At 37.6% G+C, this 23,546-nt stretch overlaps 1 protein-coding gene across 1 annotated transcript in view; it reads left to right on the forward strand.

Moving 5' to 3' along the window:
* The window catches only part of ITFG1 (integrin alpha FG-GAP repeat containing 1), a 308,679-nt gene that overhangs the window by 5,791 nt on the left and 279,342 nt on the right, over nucleotides 1–23,546 (forward strand). Inside the window, exons 3-5 of the mRNA XM_070388473.1 lie at nucleotides 1,256–1,401; nucleotides 2,819–2,876; nucleotides 4,071–4,145. Coding sequence (XP_070244574.1) covers nucleotides 1,256–1,401; nucleotides 2,819–2,876; nucleotides 4,071–4,145 — 279 coding nt within the window. The remainder of the gene's footprint in view (nucleotides 1–1,255; nucleotides 1,402–2,818; nucleotides 2,877–4,070; nucleotides 4,146–23,546) is intronic.

Raw genomic sequence — 23,546 nt, forward strand, 5'->3', positions numbered from 1 at the left:
ACATCGTATATACACAGGTGCACAACAGGGCTGTGCACTTACATACAGCTTGCCGCATAGCAGCATGTGCAGTTACAGTGTCATCAGTTTTAAAGACCAGCTATTTTTCAGGGAAAGCTTAAAGTGTTTTCAGAATACTTTGAGGAAACTGGCATCACAAAAAGTATTTTATCATAATGAGAATCCATTTTAGAGGACAACACAACTGAATTTGAATTCCAGCTATTCCATTTAAGTAGCTCTTTAACTCAGAAAGCAACTTAATTGCTCCAAACCTCAGTTTCTTGGTCTATTCAATAAGAAGAACAAGACCTATTTCAGGTAATGGAGATTATCAGATAATAATAGTAGCTGTTAAGCACTTGATATAATATCTGAGACATAGTAAGTAGCTGCATTAAAATAAAGCTATTATTATATATTTTTTCTAAATCTTATAATTATCAGTATTTTCCTCATTTCACCCTAAGTAAAACCTGTTACAAATTTTTTATATTCATGATGTCATTTAGAAAATAATTATTCATAGACTATTTGGAAACTGTCTTGCTATTTGTTCTTAAGTAGAATTAAATGTAAATTGGATTTAAGGCCTAATTTTTGGTTGAGTCACTCAAACAACATTATGACCACACTCCAGAATGTCTTTTTAAAATTTTTCAAGGTTAATATAAGCCATTCTAGAATATTTTATTATTAAAGATGTAGAACTAGGTATGTATGTCTTGATAGTTTATTGCCAGGTTTGGTCAAAAGGAACATATTTTTCATTATGAATCTTGAAGACCTTTCAGAAATAAAATGATTATTTCAAATCTGCATTGAAATCCAAAATTAAGTAATTTTTAAATAATATCTTGTATAAAATGACAGTGCTACTCATTGGTGCTTTAACAGTTGATAATCAGCCTCGGTTTGTATAAACACCATTCATGGGTCCTGGTATCTCTGACAGAAGAACTAGGCGAAAGGACTAAGTCAGTGCTTACACATAGAACTGCACTTCCTCTTAATAAATATTTCAGCTTTTTCTCATTTCTTAAGACTGTCTGCATTCATCCTGAATTCTTTCATAGTCCAAGGAAACCTACATACATGAAGGATGATAAGCTATTAAAGAAGACAATGAAATTAATCAGTTCTGTAAATTTTTGTATTTTGCATTGAAAATATTTTTGCATAGTATAAAAGTGTCCTTTTCTATTATAGCCCTACTGGAATGTTTGTTTATTAAAATGTTTGTTTGTTTGTTTAGTAATTACAGTGCATTGATAACCAGTGTAGTCCCAGGGGATTATGATGGAGATTCACAAATGGATGTCCTTCTGACGTATCTTCCCAAAAATCATGCCAGTGGTGAATTAGGAGCTGTTATCTTCTGGGGACAGAATCAAACATTAGGTGAATTTGTTTTAAGTGTCTTTAATATTTGTCACTGGATATTAAAGGAAAAACATGCCTGGTATTCTTAGGTAAATGTAACAAAAATAATGTTCAAAAATTAGTTCAAAAATACAGTTCTTGTGTGTCAGTAATTGTCTCTAAAAATCTTCTTAAAAGTCTGTTTTCTGATTCTCCTTTTTCAACCTAGAAGTGATCTGCAGTCAACTCCAGGGAACAAAATCCATTCTTGTTAGCTTAAGGAAGAGAGATTTATTAAAAGGTTTTTATGCTTTACAGAGTTATTGGGTTGGCTGAAGAACACACACTAAGTTGAACTTTCAGGAACAATTCTCAAAGCCTTTGAAGAAGCTACTGCCCTTTTACCATCAGAAAGCAGTCAGTTGCACAACAAGTGCTCCCTCAGTACTTAGAATTCAGTGATCAGACGTTTAAGACAGAAATGGCAGGAACACAGCCTTCACGCCATTCCTGCCTTGCAAAACCCGTAGTGTATCTAATTAGCAGGGCTTACATTTTATTCAGAATCTTAGATGCAAGGATGTCTGAGAAATGCTGTTTTTGGTTTCTGGTCTCCCCAGTACAGGAAAGCACAAAAAGGTTAAAGGTTGAGAGTCTGTCTACCATGCGTGCGTGCTAAGTCGCTTCAGTCATGTCCAACTCTTTGCGACCCTGTGGACTATAGCTCCCCAGGCTTGTTGTCCATGTGATTCTCCAGGCAAGACAGTCTACCCTATCTTCCCATGAATCTTCAAATCTTATCTGAAAAACCAGTTAATTACACCTGAATGGGCAAATTTTTTCAAAGAACCAGATTTCAAGGACTGAGGAGAGGAGAGCATGGACATTTTAGAATCAAGTAGTTTTGCACATATTGGGTTCTTTACAGCAAAGTCTTAATTGACAGTTGCTCTAGTGGTAAACCGTATATAAAGAAGACTCATGTAAGAGATTTGCAGAATGAAGACTCAAAAGGAAGTTATTATAGTGCTGATATCTTCACTGTAGTCTGAAATGAAAGTGGTAGTCTCTCAGTCGTGTCCAGCGCTGCGACCCCGTGGACTGCAGCCTGCCAGGCTCCTGTGTCCAGGCAGTTCTCCAGGTGAGAATACTGGACTCAGTTGCCATTCCCTTCTGCAGGGATCTTCCATACCCAGGGATTGAACTTATGTCTCCCATATTGCAGACAGATTCTTTACTATCTAAGCCATCAGGGAAGCCCATAGACTTTCCCAATAGTTTATCTTTAAAAACTTGATGTCCACTTAAGTTATAGTGTCTCATTAGTGATTAATGGTGAAAGTTGGAATTAGTTAGAGATGAATCTTGGAAAAAGTGAAAGATTATTCTTGTCCCTGAGTGCAGATATAAAAATATAAAATGCCTGTTCATTTATGTATTTTCTTTTCTTTTACAGATCCTAGCAATATGACCATACTCAATAGGACTTTCCAAGATGAACCACTAATTATGGAGTAAGTATGTGCTTGCTTCCCTTTAGGTGATTTTAAAGTTAGAAACATAAAATCTTTCACGTAGGAAACTACTTTGCTCATTCGTATTGGCTCTGTGTTCATTCTCCCTTTAAAGCTGATAGGGGCCTGCCCTCTTAATTATATGATATTTACTTGCCATGATGGAAGAAAGAGAAAAATGAAATTCATTATTTTGGAAAAAGAAAGAGATTTGTCTTTTTGGTAATAGCTTTGAATGTGTCCATGATGGATCTTTATTGATCCTAGCCATGTCATTATTCAGAGAACTAAGATAACTGTTTTTGAATAAAACTGTTAGTGGTTGATTGGCAGATATGAAGGGTAGAGGATTTCCTCTAGTGACTTAGAACTATTTCTATATTAAGGAAAAACTTTGTCCTTTTTTACAGCTCTTGCTTAGTATTATCATTTATCTCCTTGAAATAGACTCCTGTACCAACATAAGGTTAATTCAAATAGCTGTTAGGATTCTGATAATGATATAGATACTGTCTTGGGGACTAAACAATGTACAGCCACATTCTTGCTTCCAGTGCTGCCTTTTGTACAGGTTTTAAAATCATAGTTGTACATCAATAGGTCAGTGACTATTAGAAGTTTGAACTTTAATCCATGGATTAATCTTTGAAAGGTTCTCAGCTTGATTTATTTTATAATTAGGTGTTTTTTCATTGTTGTTAAAATATTCAATGGCTAGTATAAATTTTTACACCATCTTAGGGATTACTTTTGTGGGTTATTTCCCCTAAGCCCATCTGACTAAATAAGGAGGAGGGTCATGATTCTGAAATTAGTCTCCTTGTTACTCAGAGATAGGCTAGACTATGCAGAGGCTACAGACAACACCAAAATCTCACAACAGAAGTTTATTTCTTGCTCATACTGCATGTCCATTGTGTGTCACTGATAGTCTGTGCTCTTTTGCTAGCGCTCAAGAGTGTCTTACAGGCCCTGTCGTCTGTGGAGCTGGGCCATCTGAAACACATTTTTAGTGCCGAGGTGGCTAGAGGGTCCACTAACAAAAGTTAAACTCGTCACTTCTGACATTCAGTTGACTAGGCAACAGATACTGTTGTATGTTTACCACACCTACGCAAAGTTTGTTTTCTAATTAAATTGGAAGTGAGAATTTAATAGAATAGCTGCTTAATGTTTTTAATGTTTTCTTTTCAGCTTCAATGGTGACTTAATTCCTGATATATTTGGTATCACAAATGAATCCAGCCAGCCACAGATACTATTAGGAAAGTGAGTAAATATGATTATAACCATGTAATTAATTGTACATGTTGGTGATAGAGGGACTGTGTGTCTGTATGAACTGATTGCTTTTACCATTGGGGAGGAAACCCTATCTTATTGGAGACCTTAATTTTTAAAAGGACATTTGGTCAACATATAAATTTCCTCAAACAGTATGGATTTGATCTGTCACTGGTTTCTGTGTAGAGCCAGTTTAATCATTTTATCCCTCTGGAAATTAGAGATATGAACTTTGCAAGTCCCCATTTAAATATTGGTTCATAAGATGTTCTTAGAAATGGAAAGATTTAATCTGAATACTATGGATAGCTGCCATCTTGATTGATTTTCCACCTTACTCATGTTAACTCCCATATGTTTACTGATAAGCCTTGTTCCTTCTGTGTTCAAAGAACAATTAATAATTGCCTGAAAATGTAAACATTTCTCTCTAAGCTCTGGAAACTTTTCCATGTATACTCTATCCTTGACCAGTATGTGTGCTTGTGTATATCCAAGAATGCCACTCTTAGGGAAAACTGCCTGTTACCTTGTGATTTGAAGATTTCCATTATAGTTCCTCTGGATTTGAATAGCACTGTCCTCCTAACACAAGAATTGATGATAGCAAGATACTTTTCATGAGATACCTTCAACTTGGTTAATGTTTTCTATATTTGATGAAGTACACATTTTAAGAGTACAGAATACTTTTTTTTTGTTCACTTTCCAGCAAGTGCAGGGAACCATCTTTATCAATTTGTCTTCCCAGGTACTATAAATCTAATGAATTTTCCTTCTGTGTTTTGGAGAAGTAATGTATTTTTATGATTAGTTTTCAAAATTAGATTCACAGGCACAAAGATGAGTAAATTGTGGAAATTTGAGCTATTCTGAGACGAAACGATCACATTTTCTGTCCCTTTTCTTTTAAAGTTCTCAGTAAAGAATAAAGAATATGAGTGTTTTTATGCTAGTCATAGTGACCTTTTAAAGACTTACTGTGACTCTTTAATGAGAAACCCGTTTTTCTCCTCAAATTTTGAAAACTGTCTGGAAGAGCACACTGCTCAAGAGAGCAACCGAATGTGGCTCTTGCTTTGCCTCTGCAGCCGCGCCTGAGAGGCACTGAGTGTGTGTGTGGCGTGGGAGCCACAGGCCATTCCCTGCCTGTTTACCTTGGGTAGGCGTGTGATGGAAAATGTGGTGGTGATTTCTGGTCTGGTGTATTTTATGGCAATCTGTTATTTTATGACAGTCTCCATTTTAGTGACAGAAATACTTGGAATATCTTTAATATGATATGGCTTGACCTTATGAAATTTAAACTTATGAAACAGTTATTGTAGATAATTGAAAAATAACAACTGCCTAGAAAAAAATAACTACCTGGATATTATGTGATAATGTCAGAAATTATTTATTTGTTCTGAATTCTACATAGTGTTTTTGTCCTCTGATGCTTCTTTAAAAACTTATTCTGCCTGAACATATATTCACTTTTACTCTTTTACACATTATACTCTGATATACTACAGTATACTGGAGTAGTACTCTGCTGTTTCAAGATATTTATCATTTAAACTTCAGTTACAGATTAAACAATAGTGGCTAACCCTATTATAGGTAACAAGTTTGTGTCCAAGATTTGTCCTGATACGACCTTTTAAAATGAAGTTATGTAAATTGGCAGCAAAGAATTTCTGTCAAGAGCATTGTTAGGATGACTATAGCTAGCATTATCATGATTTAGACAAAAGAAAGCTGAAGATTTCTGTATTGGGGCAAGCATTAATATGTTACTAAAATAAGATATATGTATTTAGTCATATCCATTTTATAATTTATAGACATATGATTAGGTGCATAAGTTAAAAAGCCATTGGTATTAACATTTTGGACTATTTGTGTGACTTCAGTTTGGCAGTGCACTCCTATCTATCAAGAAACCTAATCTACCTTTTGCAGCTTAAATATTGTGCTTATTTATGCCTGACCCCAAGATTATCTTAATCAAATTTGACTCGAACCTAAACTTCTGGAAAATTTTGCAGTGATCTTTGGATAGAGCGCTAAGTATTCCCATGGGATTGTGCTGAAAAGCCCACGGCTGTAAGTGGCCCAGTATAGGCATGGAACATGGAAAAAGGAGACTGCCCACGGATAAAACTAACATGATCTGGACTAAGCATGCAGGTGGTCAGTCTAAGCCAGCAACAGAGATAGGTAGAAGAATCCCTTTTACTTGGTACAGTGGGGTTATCTGATAAGGACAGAAATGGTGCTAAATCTCCTATGTTAAATGTGCAAAGGTGAGGCTTCAGTTTGCCCCTCCACCTCACTTCATAATGACTTGAAATAATGTAATAATGTGCCACATTATTTAGAAATAACACCTAGCTATTAAGTGTTAGAGCAGCTTTTGCAATGATGTGAGGTTATCGTTATTGAGCATTTTCTGTAAAAGGGTATTTGAAACTGATGTTGCATAAGCGTTCAGAATGTTGTTTTTAGTACTGACGTGAAAACACTTGAACCTGTGATTTTAATCAAAGCCAAATGTAATGTTGGTCTGTTCAGATTTTCTATGATTCATATACAGAATTCAAACACATAACTGGGTCAGGCCCAAGGTGTACACCTGGGAATATTAATGTAGGTATGTGACAGACTTTTGCCATACTCTTTACTTCACAAGCATCTGCTTGAATATTTTGAATGAAATATTAATGGCACTGGAAGCAGCCATTTCTAACTTAGTTATGTGGGTGGATATTTTTCCTCCATTAGCAGAAAAAACTATCTTCTATTTAAATATAGGTATTTAATCTCAATTCAGAAATCTCTTTTTTGTATGTAACCGTGTAATCTTCTCACATTATAATCAATGACTGATTTATTAAATCACCATTCATTTTTACTGCTGATTTTGTTTGCTTGCTGGAGCATTACAGAAAATACTGCCAATATTTATCTTAATGAAATAATATATTTTTCATGTAAATCTATTATTTAGAAAAAAAATATGAAAATTAAGAGATTTATAACACAAAAGGAAACCAAGTAAAAGCTCTCAAGAGAGCTTTTAACTTTATTATCAGCATCAATACTCATAATCCTAACAGAAAAGCTAGCTCTGATATGATTCATATTTTCTTAGAATTCCCCTACCAGCCCCTTCTCTTTCTCACCTTATACACCGTTTGTATTTTGAACATCGTTGTTTAAAGAAATCTATTAGGACTTGAGAAATAAGTTTTTTATTGGTATTTGCATAGAAACAGAGCATCGGTTTTCTAACTTTTCTCTTTTCCTAAAGAAACTTTGCTGTTGGAGATGAATTCACTAATTCTCTCTTTTCTCTTCTAGACCTTTTTTTTTTTTTTCTTTCCTCTCAAAACTAAGCCACAGAAATAGTGAAGAGCTTTAGCCTGATGCCTTAGAATTGTACATGCTGTCATTATTTCCAGTGACATGTTACTGAAGGATCCATAATTTTATTTCCTGGAGTCCTATCAGAAGCTTTGGGGAGTCAGTTAAATGACCCCTGATTCCCTGGTGATTTATCATACTGCTTTGTTTTATGTTCTGGTTGGCAGTGTTGTGTGTTAAGTGAACTTTTGATTTCTTCTAAGCGAATTTAAGATGTTAGTCTTAAGATTTACTCACTGTTTTTAGTTAAATATTACATTTTTTAGATGTGTTTCCTTTGTAGTAATCTTTCAGAAAAAGAGCTTCTTTTGAGTTTCTGTGTGAGTAAATTCAACAATAATAGTTCATGAATATTGATGAATTTAAAAGTGTTTTGAATTCAACATATTTCTATTAACATATATCAAAAAATGTGTTTCCTTCTTTGAGATGAAAGCATTTTCTTTTACTTATTACTTGTTGCATATGTAACGAGCACAGTTAGAGCAGCTTATGTATAGAGCAAATTTTGAGTAAGCTTGGTATATATTATCATTTCAAATTTAGGTTAAAGTGAATCAAAATAATTTGTAATTCCTGAAACTGCAGGTTAAGTCCTCTTTCATTAGCGTCCTGTTGCATGATTTAAGTATGCATATGCTGTTGAGAATGCCCTACAGGTACTTGGTTTTTAACAGTCTGGAGGCCTAGGCTCTGAGCTTCATGCAGTTCCCTGAGTTCCATAGTAGTCCTGAGTAGAGATGGGAGCCTGTGGTTCTCCTCAGACTTCCAACTCTTCCGTTTCCCTGACCTAGGATTTCTCTCAGGTATAATATTACCCTATGGACGTAGGAACTTTTGGGCAAAGTAAGGATATGGCTCAAAGAAATCTCCACGTTCTCTTTTACGAATGTAAGATGCTGTTTCTTAGAGGTCCTAAAGATTTATCTGGTCCGTCCCACACCTTTGATTCTAATAGAGGTCCAAGAGTAAATGAATAACCCATCAATTATTTACCAGAGTAATTCTGTTCTCCAGAGATGCTTCTTTTCCCACTCTTCTCTCATGTATCCAACTGTGCACCATGCCCCTCCTGAGGAGGCGTACTTCAGGTTGTACAACTTACTGTGCTCTGTAAGGCTTGGGGTTGGATGGGGAGCAATGAGAAGAAAGAAAATCTCAAACAAGCCTATTTGTATTTTTAAATAACTACTTAGTAACTCTGGAGTTGGCAGTTTGCATGGACTGTCTCATGTTTTTCTCACAACAGATAGCTATGTAGCTCAAGGAGCCAGGTAATTCAAAGGGTAAGTGACCATCGCAATATATAAATAAATGGCAGATTTGGCATTTGAATCTTGGTCTTCCAAGATTGTGCTCTTGGTCTTCCAAGTTTGTATTCTTGCCTTCAGTTATGTACAGCCATTACCATTGTTCTCATTACAGGGGGCCTTGGTGGTGCTCCAGCATGGTTAGCTTAGAATTCCTCGTAGCATAGTGGTTGTTTTCCAAGAAGGAGCAATACAAGCGGTGTAGACAGAAGCTGGAGATCTCTTTAAGGTCCAGTCCTAGCAGTAAAACAGCATCACTGCTGCATTCTAATCAAAGAACTAGCTAATATTCTAGGGAATTTGAGGATTATGGACTCTACCTGTTGATGTGAGCACGTCTTAATTGAAATGTACAAGAGTATGTGGGATAGGAAATACTCTGGCCATCTTTGGAAACACAGTATAGTGGGCTGTGTTTATTTACTTTTATGATAAGTGAAGACTTGCAAAGGAACTTGCAAACACAGATCATTTAAGCAGTTAGATCCTCAGGTTTCATAGGCACTCCTACCTAAAATTGATGAGCCTGAGTATGTACCCATTATCACAATAACTTTCTTCTTTTTCATATAAGAATGCCATATTCCTTGAGGCTTCCCTAGTGACTCAGCAGTAGAGAAACCACCTACAATGCAGGAACCTCAGGAGACATGGGTTTGATCTCTGGGTTGGGAAGATCCCATGGAGGAGGGCATGGCAACCCACTCCAATATTCTTGCTAGGAGAATCCCATGGTAAGAGGAGCCTGGCTATGGTCCATAGGGTCACAAAGAGTCAGACACGACTGAAATGACTTAGCACACCATACTCCTTACCCTTCCTAAATCTCACAAATGGTACATTTCCAGGGGAGTAAAAACCCATAGAGCACCAAATACAGATACGGTAAACTAATAGAATCTCCAGATTTTCCTCTTTCATAATACCTTCAGATGAAGCTTAGTAGCAAAAAGAGCACTTTGATCCACGTTTAAGATGTTCTGAACTCAGGCGTGCTAGAGAAGGGTTGTGGGAGTATGACAGCTTTTGTAAAAAACTTGGCCTCCTCCATTCCCTTACTACTGTCAAAGAATCTAATAATTACTGAGAGAGGGTCCTGGGAGAGCATAGCAAAGAGTATCCATGCTGCTGCTGCTGCTAAGTCACTTCAGTCGTGTCCGATTCTGTGTGACCCCAATAGACGGCAGCCCATCAGGCTCCCCGTCCCTGGGATTCTCCAGGCAAGAACACTGGAGTGGGTTGCCATTTCCTTCTCCAGTGCATGAAAGTGAAAAGTGAAAGTGAAGTCGCTTAGTCGTGTCCGACTCTTAGCGACCCCATGGACTACAGCCTTCCAGGCTTCTCAGTCCATGGGATTTTCCAGGCACGAGTACTAGAGTGGGGTGCCATTGCCTTCTCTGAGAGTATCCATAAGAAACGCCAATTTCAGTAGAGCCAACCTTTTAGCTATTCTTAGTACTTTGTCCCTAAGACACATAATTAAATGGAAAGAAGGTACTTTTCATGCCAATGTAGTTTTGGATCATGACCATGATTGTTTCAGGTGTGACTGGAATGTTCTCAAGGACCACTAAACCTATGGATAAAACTTTTCCATAATTTATTTCATTTTTGGTACCCATTTGTTGTAACATAGTAGCTAAAATCTATTTTATCAAATCATATCAAGAAAATTCCATTTAAAGTCAGATATCTTATTTTGTCTTATGAAACGTTTATTCTTTTCTTTCTCGTATTGATAGAAAATAAGCTTACATGTTGGTTCCATGAGTGAAATAATTTTTGGTAGTGTATACCTTTTTCCCTTATTAAACTCATGGGGGAAATGTGGTATGTCTAAACAAATAAGAAATAAATGGTATTATTTCTCATTTTTATGATTCAGTTCAGTTGCTCAGTTGTGTCTGACTCTTTGCAACCCCATGAATCGCAGCACACCAGGACTCCCTGTCCATCACCAACTCCCAGAGTTCACTCAAACTCATGTCCATTGAGTCGGTGATTCCACCCAGCCATCTCATCCTCTGTCATCCCCTTTCCCTCCTGCCCCCAATCCCTCCCAGCATCAGGGTCTTTTCCAATGAGTCAGCTCTTTGCATGAGGTGGCCAAAGTACTGGAGTTTCAGCTTTAGCATCATTCCTTCCAAAGAACACCCAGGACTGATCTCCTTTAGAAAGGATGGATTACTTTTATTTAATTACTCCAAAAAGCCAGATTCCAGAGTTCAGTATTCACATACATTTAATCAACTAATACATTTTTATCATACTACTATATTATAAATTATTTTAGCTGTACTTCACATTGCATTGCTTTAAGTTCATTAAAGATAAAAAACATGTTACTTTACTATCTTATAATCTGTTATGAAAGTTGTTAAATCAATTTTATCAAAATTACCTTGTTTTAATTTTGACTGCTTTTAGTAATCTTTCCTATAATATATGTGTACTTTTCTCAGCAGTTTTTACATTATTCCTTGAAACACGTGTTAACATATTTATTTTAATTGAAACAAAGAGATCAAACTCTTAACACAAAATAACCTTCATTTGGAGGTTGTTTTGACAGTGAGGACTGGATTTGTTGGTTGTATCTTATGGCAAACATTTTCCATAAGTTGAATAAGGTAAATTAGCAGCTCTAATTTTTTTTTTACTTTTCTTATGGAAAAATTTAAACATATTGAAAGGTGGAGCATATGGACAGTGAATTTGCAAGTAATATACCAACTAAACTCAGCAATTCTTGCCCAGTCTTATTTCCGTCACAACTTTTCCTTCATTTCCCTCTCTCACTCCCTCCCCTGACATTTTTTAATCTATAAATATTTATGTATATACCCCTAAAAAATAAAGGTGTTTAAAAAATACATAATCACAATGTATTTATCATACCTAAAAAACTAAGTTTAATTTAATATTAAATTTCCAGGGAGGTTGTAATGAACACAGATGAACAAGATTTCTTAATATCTGTATCCAATAAAGATGAAAAAAATATAGACTTTATGCTGAATATAGACTTTATAGTCTTTATAGACTTTATACTGTCTATAAAATATAGACTTTCTACTGTCTCATTTTAGCAATGTCATGCTATTTAAAGATAAGTAAAATTCTGAAAGAGATGGGAGTACCAGACCACCTGACCTGCCTCTTGAGAAACCTATATGCAGGTCAGGAAGCAACAGTTAGAACTGGACATGGAACAACAGACTGGTTCCAAATAGGAAAACGAGTATGTCTAGGCTGTATATTGTCACCCTGCTTATTTAATTTACATGCAGAGTACATCATGGAAAACGCCGGGCTGGAAGAAGCACAAGCTGGAATCAAGATTGCTGGGAGAAATATCAATAACCTCAGATATGCAGATGACACCACCCTTATGGCAGAAAGTGAAGAGGAACTAAAAAGCCTTTTGGTGAAAGTGAAAGAGGAGAGTGAAAAAGTTGGCTTAAAGCTCAACATTCAGAAAACGAAGCTCATGGCATCTGGTCCCATCACTTCATGGCAAATAGATGGGGAAACAGTGTCAGACTTTATTTTTTGGAGCTCCAAAATCACTGCAGTTGGTGATTGCAGCCATGAAATTAAAAGACACTTACTCCTTGGAAGGAAAGTTGTGACCAACCTAGACAGCATATTAAAAAGCAGAGACATTACTTTGCCAACAAAGGTCCGTCTAGTCAAGGCTATGGTTTTTCTAATGGTCAGGTATGGCTGTGAGAGTTGGACTATGAAGAAAGCTGAGAGCCAAAGAATTGATGCTTTTGAACTGTGGTGTTGGAGAAGACTCTTGAGAGTCCCTTGAACTGCAAGGAGATCCAACCGGTCCATCCTAAAGGAGACCATCCTAAAGGACACCTTGGCCACCTGATGTGAAGAGCTGACTCATTGGAAAAGACCCTGATGCTGGGAGGGATTGGGGGCGGGAGGAGAAGGGGATGACAGAGGATGAGATGGCTGCGTGGCATCACCGACTTGATGCACATAAGTTTGGGTGAACTCCGGGAGTTAGTGATGGACAGGGAGGCCTGGCGTGCTGAGGTTCATGGAGTCACAAAGAGTCAGACAGGACTGAGCAACTGAAGTGAACTGAAACTAATATTTTAAAACTCCATTCATCTCTTCAAAAAATGGATTTCCAGTAAAGTTTTACCTTTAAGAAGCTATCAAAGCATGTGCATTTTCATCAGTTGTACAGTAGTACTTAAAATAACCTCAAGGAGAATTTTTTTTAAACACCTGGATACAGAAAGCCAATTTAAATACCAATTTGAAGACGTACATTTCTTGGAGAGACATGATAGAGTGATCACTGAGAACACCAGATATAAAAACATTTTTACATTATCATAAAATTTTGTAAGAAAATTTAAAGTACAAGCTCAGGGATAAAAGGAAGAGGAGTTTTTTTATGTGGTTTATGGGGTATGTGTGGATGATGGTGGGTAGCAGTCAGTATGGTATCTATATTCCATATTCCACTGAATACATTTTTAAGGATAATCATTTTTATTTTTTTATTGAAGTTTAATTGCTATACAGTATTGTATAGGTTACACATGTACAATATAGTGATTCGCAATTTTAAGTGTTATATGCCGTTTATTGTTATTATAAAGTATTGGCTCTATTCCCTGTGTTGTATAATATATCTTTGCTTTATACTTAATAGTTTGTATCTCTTACTCCCCTGCCACTGTATTTCCCTCCTCCTTTCCGCTCCCCACTGGTAACCACTAGTTTGTTCTCTGTTATATTTGTGAGCCAACCTCCTTGTTTTTTATTATATTCACTAGTTTCTTGTATTTTTTAGATGCCATATACTAGTGATATCTTAACATTGTTTATCTTTTCTAACACATTTTACTGGGCATAATGTTCTCTTAAGTTTCGCCTTTTATAGATAAGTAGGTATTCCATTGTGAGTATATGTGGTTATGTGTATATACCTCTCTCACACACACAAGCACACATAACATAGATCATATCTTTATCTGTTCATGTGTTAGACACTTGGGTTGCTTGCATGTCTTGGCTTTTGTAAGTAATGCTGTTATGAACATGTATCTTTTTGAATTAGTGTTTTTATTTTTTTAAGATATATATATATCTAGGGGTGGAATTACTGGATTATATGGTAGCTCTATTTTTATTTCTTTATAATTTTTTAAATTTAATTTGTTTATTTTAGTTGAAGGCTAATTATTTTACAATATTGTAGTGGTTTTTGCCATACATTGATATGAATCAGCCATGGGTTTACATGTGTTCCCCATCCTGATTCCCATCCCTCAGGGTCATCCCAGTGCACCAGCCCTGAGCACCCTGTGTCATGCATCAAATCTGGACTGGCGCTGTATTTCATATATGATAATACACAAGTTAATAAATTTTATGTACGTGTTTATTTATTTTTGGCTGTGCAGGCTTTTCTCTAGGTGTAGTGAACGGGGCTGCTCTCTAGTTGTGGTGTGTGGGCTTCCCTGCAGCAGTCTCTCTTGTTGTGGAGCACAGGCTCTAGGTGCTCGGGCTTCAGTAGTTGTGGCTCTTGGGCTCTAGAGCACAGGCTCAGTAGCTGGGGCACAGGGGCCCAGCTGCTCCATGACGCGTGGAATCTTTGCAGATCAGGGATCAAACCCATGTCTTCTGCATTGGCAGGCAGGTTTTTCACCACTGAGCCACCAGGGAGGCCCAACTCTGTTTTTAATATTTGAGAAACCTCCATACTGTTTTTCACAGTGGCTATACCAATTTACATTTCTACCAACAGTGTGCTAGGCTTCCCTTTTCTGCACATCCTCACCAACATTTGTTATTTGTTTTATTGTTGATGATAACTATTCTGACAGGCGTGAGGTGATGTCTCATTATAGTTTTGATTTACATTTCTCTGATAATTAGCAATTTTGAGCATCTTTTCATGTGCCTTTTGTCCATCTGCATTTTCTCTTTGGAAAAATGTCTATTCAGTACTTCTATCGCAGTCAGACACGACTGAGACACTTTTACTTTTTTTTTTGTCTTTGATTAATTGATTGTCAGTACGTAGTTTTATTTCGGGGCTGTTTTGTACCATTAGATATGGTTTTAGAAAAGGCAGAGGAACCAGAAATCAAATTACCAACATCCGCTGGATCATGGAAAAAGCAAGAGAGTTCCAGAAAAACATCTGTTTCTGCTTTATTGACTCTGCCAAAGCCTTTGACTGTGTGGATCACAATAAACTGTGGAAAATTCTGAGAGAGATGGGAATACCAGACCACCTGACCTGCCACTTGAGAAATCTGTATGCAGGTCAGGAAGCAATAGTTAGAACTGGACATGGAACAACAGACTGGTTCCAAATAGGAAAGGGAGTACGTAAAGGCTGTATATTATCACCCTACTTATTTAACTCATGAGAAATGCTGGACTGGAAGAAACACAAGCTGGAATCAAGATTGCCGGGAGAAATATCAATAACCTCAGATATGCAGATGACACCACCCTTATGGCAGAAAGTGAAGAGGAACTAAAAAGCCTCTTGATGAAAGTGAAAGAGGAGAGTGAAAAAGTTGGCTTAAAGCTCAACATTCAGAAAAGGAAGATCATGGCATCTGGTCCCATCACTTCATGGGAAATAGATGGGGAAACAGTGGAAACAGTGTCAGACTTTATTTTTGGGGGCTCCAAAATCACTGCAGATGGTGACTGCAGCCATGAAATTAAAAGACTTTACTCCTTGGAAGGAAAGTTATGACCAACCTAAATAGCATATTGAAAAGCAGAGACATTACTTTGCCAACAAAGGTCCATCTAGTCAAGGCTATGGTTTTTCCTGTGGTTACGTATTGATGTAAGAGTTGGACTGTGAAGAAAACTGAGTGCCGAAGAATTGATGCTTTTGAACTGTGGTGTTGGAGAAGACTCTTGAGAGTCCCTTGGACTGCAAGGAGATCCAACCAGTCCATTCTGAAGGAGATCAGCCCTGGGATTTCTTTGGAGGGAATGATTCTGAAGCTGAAACTCCAGTACTTTGGCCACCTCATGCAAAGAGTTGACTCATTGGGAAAGACTCTTGATGCTGGGAGGGATTGGGGGCAGGAGGAGAAGGGGACGGCAAAGGATGAGATGGCTGGATGGCATCACTGACTCGATGGACGTGAGTCTGAGTGGACTCCCGGAGTTTCATGATGGACAGGGAGGTCTAGCGTGCTGCGATTCATGGGGTTGCGAAGAGTCGGATACGACTGAGCGACTGAACTGAACTGATAATCATTTTATTTTAAAAATATCAATAATTCTAACAGATTCAAGTATTTACATATTTTATAGCTATTTGTGGTTCAGATATTCAGTCTTGTCTGATTCTTTGCAACCCCTTGTATTATAGTTTGCCAGGGTTCTCTAAACATGGGATTCTCTCAGCAAGAATACTGGAATAGAGTGCCATTCCTCCTCCAGGGAATCTTCCCGAACCAGGGATCAAACCCACGTCTCTTATGTCTCTTGACCTGGGAATATATTTAAGACAATGAAAATATTTACATTGCTTTCTTAGAAATGAGCTTAAATGTATTAAGGGATATATCTGTGTTTAGTTGCTCAGTCGTTCCTGTACGAGTCTTTGCGACCCTTTGGATGGTAGAATGCCAGGCTCCTCTGTCCATGAAATTTCCCAGGCAAGAATCCTGGAGCAGCTTGCCATTTCCTCCTCCAGGGGACCTTCCCGATCGAGGGATCGAAGCTCCATCTCCTGTGTCTCTTGCATTGCAGGCAGCTCTTTACCTGCTGAGCCATCAGGTTTTTCCAAATTCTTTTAGAATCTGTTTGAGCAAAAATGTTTTAAAAGGGCTGGACTAGGCAGCTTAGAGAAGTGTACTAGACCCATACTGACAGTAGAGCCATCTCCTAGTAACTGCTTTTACCCGAGTATCATAAAACGACTCAGTATAACCTGATCGTTGAAAAGTGGGTGGAAAAAAAAAAAAAGAAAAGTGGGTGGATTAGCAGTCATTTCTAAGAGTTGTTACTATAGGCAACTAAAAGCTACAGTTGACATTAATTACATTTAAATTCATTCTTTGACAAATGCTATTCTTTGAAATTGAGGGTGATGATGCCCAGAAATTAACACTTTGACATAATTATGTTTCCTGTGTGGCGATGGCAGGGAGGAGGGTGGGGGACAAATAACTGAAATTTTCTACACAGGTTGAGACATCTTAACAGATAGATTCATCTTGGCCCTCAGAACTGCCCACTTTTTCATCTCTGCTGTTTTTTTCTTTTGTCATCAGAGCAGTTTGCATCTGTGACCTTGCCCTTCAAATGGAGTTGAGGAAATTACAGTTTATTTGGGTATAGTTGCTTTAAAAATATGGTGTCTGCTTTTTTGTTGTTGTTGTTTTGTTTTTACTATGCTGGGTTTCTGTGGTTGTGCAGGTTTTTTCTAGTTGCTGCCAGCAGGGGCTATTCTCTAGGTGCAGTACATGGGCTGCTTATTGTGGCAGCTTGGCTTTTTGTGGAGCCTGGGCTCTAGGGCACATGGGCTTTGAAAGTTGTGGCATGTGGGCTCAGTAGTTGTGGTTCCTGGGCTCTAGACACAGGCTCAAGCAGCATGTGGAATCTTCCCAGACAAAGTGTTGAACCTGTGTTTCCTGCTTTAGCAGGTGGATTCTTTTCCACCGAGCCACCCGGGAAGTTTCCTTGCATCTGTCTCTTAGTGAAAAACTGTGTGGTGTACAAAAAGCAACATTAAAGGCAAGAGGAGAAATGAATTTTATTTTCAGCTACTTAAATTTTTAAAAAATTTAATTCTGTTAAACAACTGCAGATACAGTTTTCAGTAATCTTAAAATGTACCACAAAAGAAACAGAAGCTCTTTCTCTCTCCCCCCACTTAGGTTTGATAAGTCATCAGAATGGTAAATAGACACTATTTGTAAAATAGACACTTATAGATAAAATAAACTATAAGGACCTGCTAACTGCCTTTTAAGATATATTAATGTAAAAAGTATAAAATTTAAAATACTGTCAGGAACTTTAATATTGATTTGAAATGTTCAAGATAGCAATATTACAGTTGATGTTTGAGTAGGGGTTGCAAACTCAAATGTCTGATGGGACCCAGAAGGAAAGCAAAGTGAGTGAACAGTTTGGAAAGGCTGGACCTTGACCTGCCTCCAGGCACTCCCTATGTCTGAAAAGGACCAGTTGGTTGCCAGACTTTATATTTCAAAAGAAGCTGGAAACCTTAATTTTTATTTGAAATGTGATTTTTAATTTGTTATACTTCTGAATTCAAACTTTTTAAAATAATGTGTAGGTCAAATAAAATATATCTTTAATCTGCATTTGGCCCATAGTCTGCCATTTTATACTGTTTGCTGTATCATTACTCTACATTCTTCATTTGAAATGTATGTTTTGTTAAATAGCTCCTAGGAGAAAATGTCACAAATTAGTAATTGAGGTTTTCCAAAATTCTAGGTATAACTTATTTCAAAGCAAACCTATGAAAAATTCTGTGATAAATTAAATCAATAACTGTTTGTGTTTTAATTAAAAACAGCCACATGATTAGCCTCATAGAGCTCATCTATGTAAAAGTTGTGTTTTGTTAATTTCCTTTTGGCCTATATTTACAAGCTTGTTGGGAACCTGAGAAAACTCTTCTGAAATGACTTTATGTTAAATTTTTCATAGACTGTCTAGCCTGAGTCTGATATTTTTGAACGTAATTAGAACAGTATAAAAAGACAAAAAGAGATGACACTGAAAGATGAACTCCCCAGGTCGATAGGTGCCCAGTATGCTACTGGAGATAAGTGGAGAAATTAGAAAGAATGCAGAGACAAAGAAAAAACAGCACCCAGTTGTGGATGTGATCGGTGATGGAAGTAAAGTCCTATGCTGTAAAGAGCAATATTGCATAGGAACCTGGAATGTTGTTACATCCATGCTGCTGCTGCTGCTAAGTCACTTCAGTCGTGTCCGACTCTGTGCGACCCCAGACCTCAGCCCACCAGGCTCCCCTGTCCCTGGGATTCTCCAGGCAAGAACACTGGAGTGGGTTGCCATTTCCTTCTCCAATGCATGAAAGTGAAATGAATCAAGGCAAATTGGAAGTGGTCAAACAGGAGATGGCAAGAGTGAACATTGACATTTTAGGAATCAGCGCACTAAGATGGACTAGAATGGGTGAATTTAACTCAATAACCATTATATCGACTACTGTGGGCAAGAATCCCTTAGAAGAAATGCAGTAGCCATCATAGTCAACAGAAGAGTCTGAAATGCAGTACTTGGATGCAGTCTCAAAAACGACAGAATGATCTCTGTTCGTTTCCAAGGCAAACCATTCAGTATCACAGTAATCCAAGTCTGTGCCTCAACCAGTAACGCTAAAGAAGCTGAAGTTGAACAGTTCTATGAAGACCTACAAGACCTTTTAGAACTAACACCCAAAAAAGATGTCCTTTTCATTATAGGGGACTGGAATGCAAAAGTAGGACGTCAAGAAACACCTGGAGTAACAGCCAAATTTGGCCTTGGAATACAGAATGAAGCAGGGCAAAGACTAATAGAGTTTTGCCAAGAAAATGCACTGGTCATAACAAACACCCTCTTCCAACAACACAAGAGAAGTCTCTACACATGGACATCACCAGATGGTCAACACCGAAATCAGATTGATTATATTCTTTGCAGCCAAAGATGGAGAAACTCTATACAGTCAGCAAAAACAAGACCAGGAGCTGACTGTGGCTCAGACCATGAACTCCTTATTGCCAAATTCAGACTTAAATTGAAGAAAGTAGGGAAAACCACTAGACCATTCAGGTATGACCTAAATGAAATCCCTTATGATTATACAGTGGAAGTGAGAGAGAGATTTAAGGGCCTAGATCAGATAGATAGAGTGCCTGATGAACTATGGAATGAGGTTCGTGACATTGTGCAGGAGACAGGGATCAAGACCATCCCCAAGGAAAAGAAATTCAAAAAGGCAAAATTGTTGTCTAAGGAAGCCTTACAAATAGCTGTGAATAAAAGAGAAGAGAAAAGCAGAGGAGAAAAGGAAAGATATACCCATTTGAATGCAGAGTTCCATAGAATAGCAAGCAGGGATAAGAATGCCTTCCTCAGCAATCAGTGCAAAGAAATAGAGGAAAACAATAGAATGGGAAAGTCTAGAGATCTCTTCAATAAAACTAGGGATACCAAGGGAACATTTCATGCAAAGATGGGCTCAATAAAGGACACAAATGGTATGGACCTAACAGAATCAGAAGATACTAAGAAGAAGTGGCAAGAATACACAGAAGAACTATACAAAAGAGATCTTCACGACCCAGATATTCACAACGGTGTGATCACTCACCTAGAGCCGGCCACCCTAGAATGCGAAGTCAAGTGGGCCTTTGGAAGCATCACTAAGAACAAAGCTAATGAAGGTGATGAAATTTCAGTTGAGCTTTTTCAAATCCTGAAAGATGATGCTGTGAAAGTGCTGCACTCAATGTGCCAGCAAATTTGAAAAACTCAGCAGTGGCCACAGGACTGGAAAAGATCAGTTTTCATTCCAATCCCAAAGGCAATGCCAAAGAATGCTAAAACTACCACACAGTTGCACTCATCTCACACACCAGTAAAGTAATGCTCAAAATTCTCCAAGCCAAGCTTCAGCAGTATGTGAATCGTAAACTTCCAGGTATTCAAGTTGTATTTAGAAGGCAGAGGAGCCAGACATCAAATTGCCAACATCCGTTGAATCATCAAAAGCAAGAGAGTTCCAGAAAAACATCTAGTACTGCTTTATTGACTGTGCCAAAGCCTTTGATTGTGTGGACCACAAGAAACTCTGGAAAATTCTTAAAGAAATGGGAATACCAGACCACTTGACCTGCCTCTTGAGAAATCGCTATGCAGGTCAGGAAGCAACAGTTAGAACTGGACATGGAACACCAGACTGGTTCCAAATAGGAAAAGAAAAGGAGTATGTCAAGGCTGTATATTGTCACCCTGCTTATTTAACTTATATGCAGAGTACATCATGAGAAATGCTGGGCTGGATGAAGCACAAGCTGGAATCAAGATTGCCAGGAGAAATAGCAATAACCTCAGATATGCAGATGACACCACCCTTATGGCAGAAAGTGAAGAGGAACTAAAAAGCCTTGGTGAAAGTGAAAGAGGAGAGTGAAAAAGTTGGCTTAAAGCTCAACATTCAGAAAACGAAGATCATGGCATCTGGTCCCATCACTTCATGGCAAATAGATGGGGAAACAGTGTCAGAATTTATTTTTTGGAGCTCCAAAATCACTGCAGTTGGTGATTGCAGCCATAAAATTAAAAGACGCTTACTCCTTAGAAGGAAGGTTGTGACCAACCTAGACAGCATATTAAAAAGCAGAGACATTACTTTGCCAACAAAGGTCCATCTAGTCAAGGCTATGGTTTTTCCTGTGGTCATGTATGGATGTGAGAGTTGTGCTGTGAAGAAAGCTGATGGCAAAGAATTGATGCTTTTGAACTGTGGTGTTGGAGAAGACTCTTGAGAGTCCCTTGGACTGCAAGGAGATCCAACCAGTCCATCCTAAAGGAGATCAGTCCTGGGTGTTCATTGGAAGGACTGATGCTAAAGCTGAAACTCCAATACTTAGGCCACCTCATGCTAAGAGTTGACTCTTTGGAAAAGATTCTGATGCTGGGAGGGATTGGGGGCAGGAGGAGAAGGGAACAGAAGACGATGAGGTGGCTGAATGGCATCACCGACTCGATGGACATGAGTTTGGGTAAACTCTGGGAGTTAGTGATGGACGGGGATGCCTGGCGTGCTGCGATTCATGGGGTCGCAAAGAGTCTGACATGACTGAGCGACTGAAGTGAACAAACCATGAGTATGTGCTTAAAAAGAATGTAGAAGTTTATTGGGAAGAAGTTACTGTTTGTACAACACAGACCCTTTGCATAGAGAAAATATTCTCCTGTTGAATGCTTATTCTTTTCCCCTGATTCCACCTGCAAATAAGAAATTGTCCAATTATTTCCATTTCCAAACATGGCAAACTAAATTCACAGGTGAACATTGTTTGCTGTCTCCTTAATCGGCTATTGGGTTGACAATTAAGGTGAACTTAAATACCTTTTAATTGCTCTTCAGAGGCAGCTTGTCTGGGAGTCCATGTTGGACTGGAACATAGTACTGTGAAAAAATAGCAAATTCTCACTAGAAGTAGAGAAGAATAGGACATGCTACTTGAGACTACAGTTCCGTTCAACGAGTATTTGGGAGCCAGGTCCTGGTTAGGCATCAATTCAAATTATGAAATCAGGATACCTTGGATACACTCTCAGAGAGTTTCTCTATAACTTTGATCCAAACCAAAGTACTGTTAGTGGAGAAACATATAGTAATGAAACAGAGAAGAGTAAAGACCTTTTGGAGGAAGCTGATTTATTTAGAGCCTTGACCAATGGGAATGCCTTTGACATTGGAATATTCTTCATTGATGGGGAATTATGGGGGCATGATTTTGTTTAAACTTGCTCTTCTTTCTATAGTTCCCAATAGTCTACAAGTGTGACCTTCCTGATTTTGACAAATGTACTAAGGTTATATTAGATGTTAACATTGGAGGAATTTAATGAAGGGTATATGTAAATTTTGCACTGTTGGTTTTTTAGTGAGGTAAAATTCACATTATTAAAGGTAACCATTATTGCGTACAGTTTAGTGATATTTAGAACATTTACAGTGTTGTGCAACCATCACCTGGTTTCAGTGGCTTTTCATCTCTCCAAAAGAAAACCCTGTATCCACTGAGCACTCACGCTCCCTTTCACATTTACGCCCGCACTTAGTAACCACTAATCTGCTTTCTGTGTCTAGAATTTTTATTACAGGTATTTCATATAAACAAAATCATAAAAGATATGACCTTTTGAGTTCAGTTTCTATCACATAGCGTGTTTTAAAAGTCCGTCCATATTGTACCATTTATCAGCACTCTGGTTGTTTTTATGACTAGATATTATTTTCATTGTATGGCTATGACAGTTTGTTTATCCATTCATCCATTGGTGGATATTCGGTGCTACTGAGATCATTCATGTATCAGTATTGGTTTGAATACCTCTTTTTCAATTCCTACGGGTATATACCTAGATATAGAAATGCAGAGTCAAATGGCAATTCACTGTCTGACTTTTTGAAGAACTGCCAAACTTTTTTCCATGACTAAAGACCATTTTGTAGTTCCACCACCAATGTTTAAGAGTTCCTATTTCTTTTAGCATTTTGACTCATTTGAGTTAATTTTTGGAAAATGGTATGAGGTAGGAGATCTAAACTCATTCTTTTGTGTGGCTCAAAACTTTGGAATTAATATTTTTAAAAGATAATTATCATTCTCCACAGTCTTGGGAAAGTATCACTCATGAAAATATCAAGTTACTTTTCTTACACTTAAAGAATTAAAGATAGTAATAAATGTAAGAGCTGAAACTATAAAACCCTCAGAAAAAAGCATTTGGAAATGGATTCTTATACCTGGTAGTAAAAGAAAAAAGCTACACAAGTTAAATTGGATGAATTGGATATATCAAAATAAAAAGATTTTATACAGCATAGGACACTGTCAAGAGACTGAAAAGACAGTGTACA

The sequence above is a fragment of the Bos mutus genome, chromosome 18 (genome assembly GCF_027580195.1).
Source record: "Bos mutus isolate GX-2022 chromosome 18, NWIPB_WYAK_1.1, whole genome shotgun sequence".
NCBI classification, from domain to species: domain Eukaryota; kingdom Metazoa; phylum Chordata; class Mammalia; order Artiodactyla; family Bovidae; genus Bos; species Bos mutus.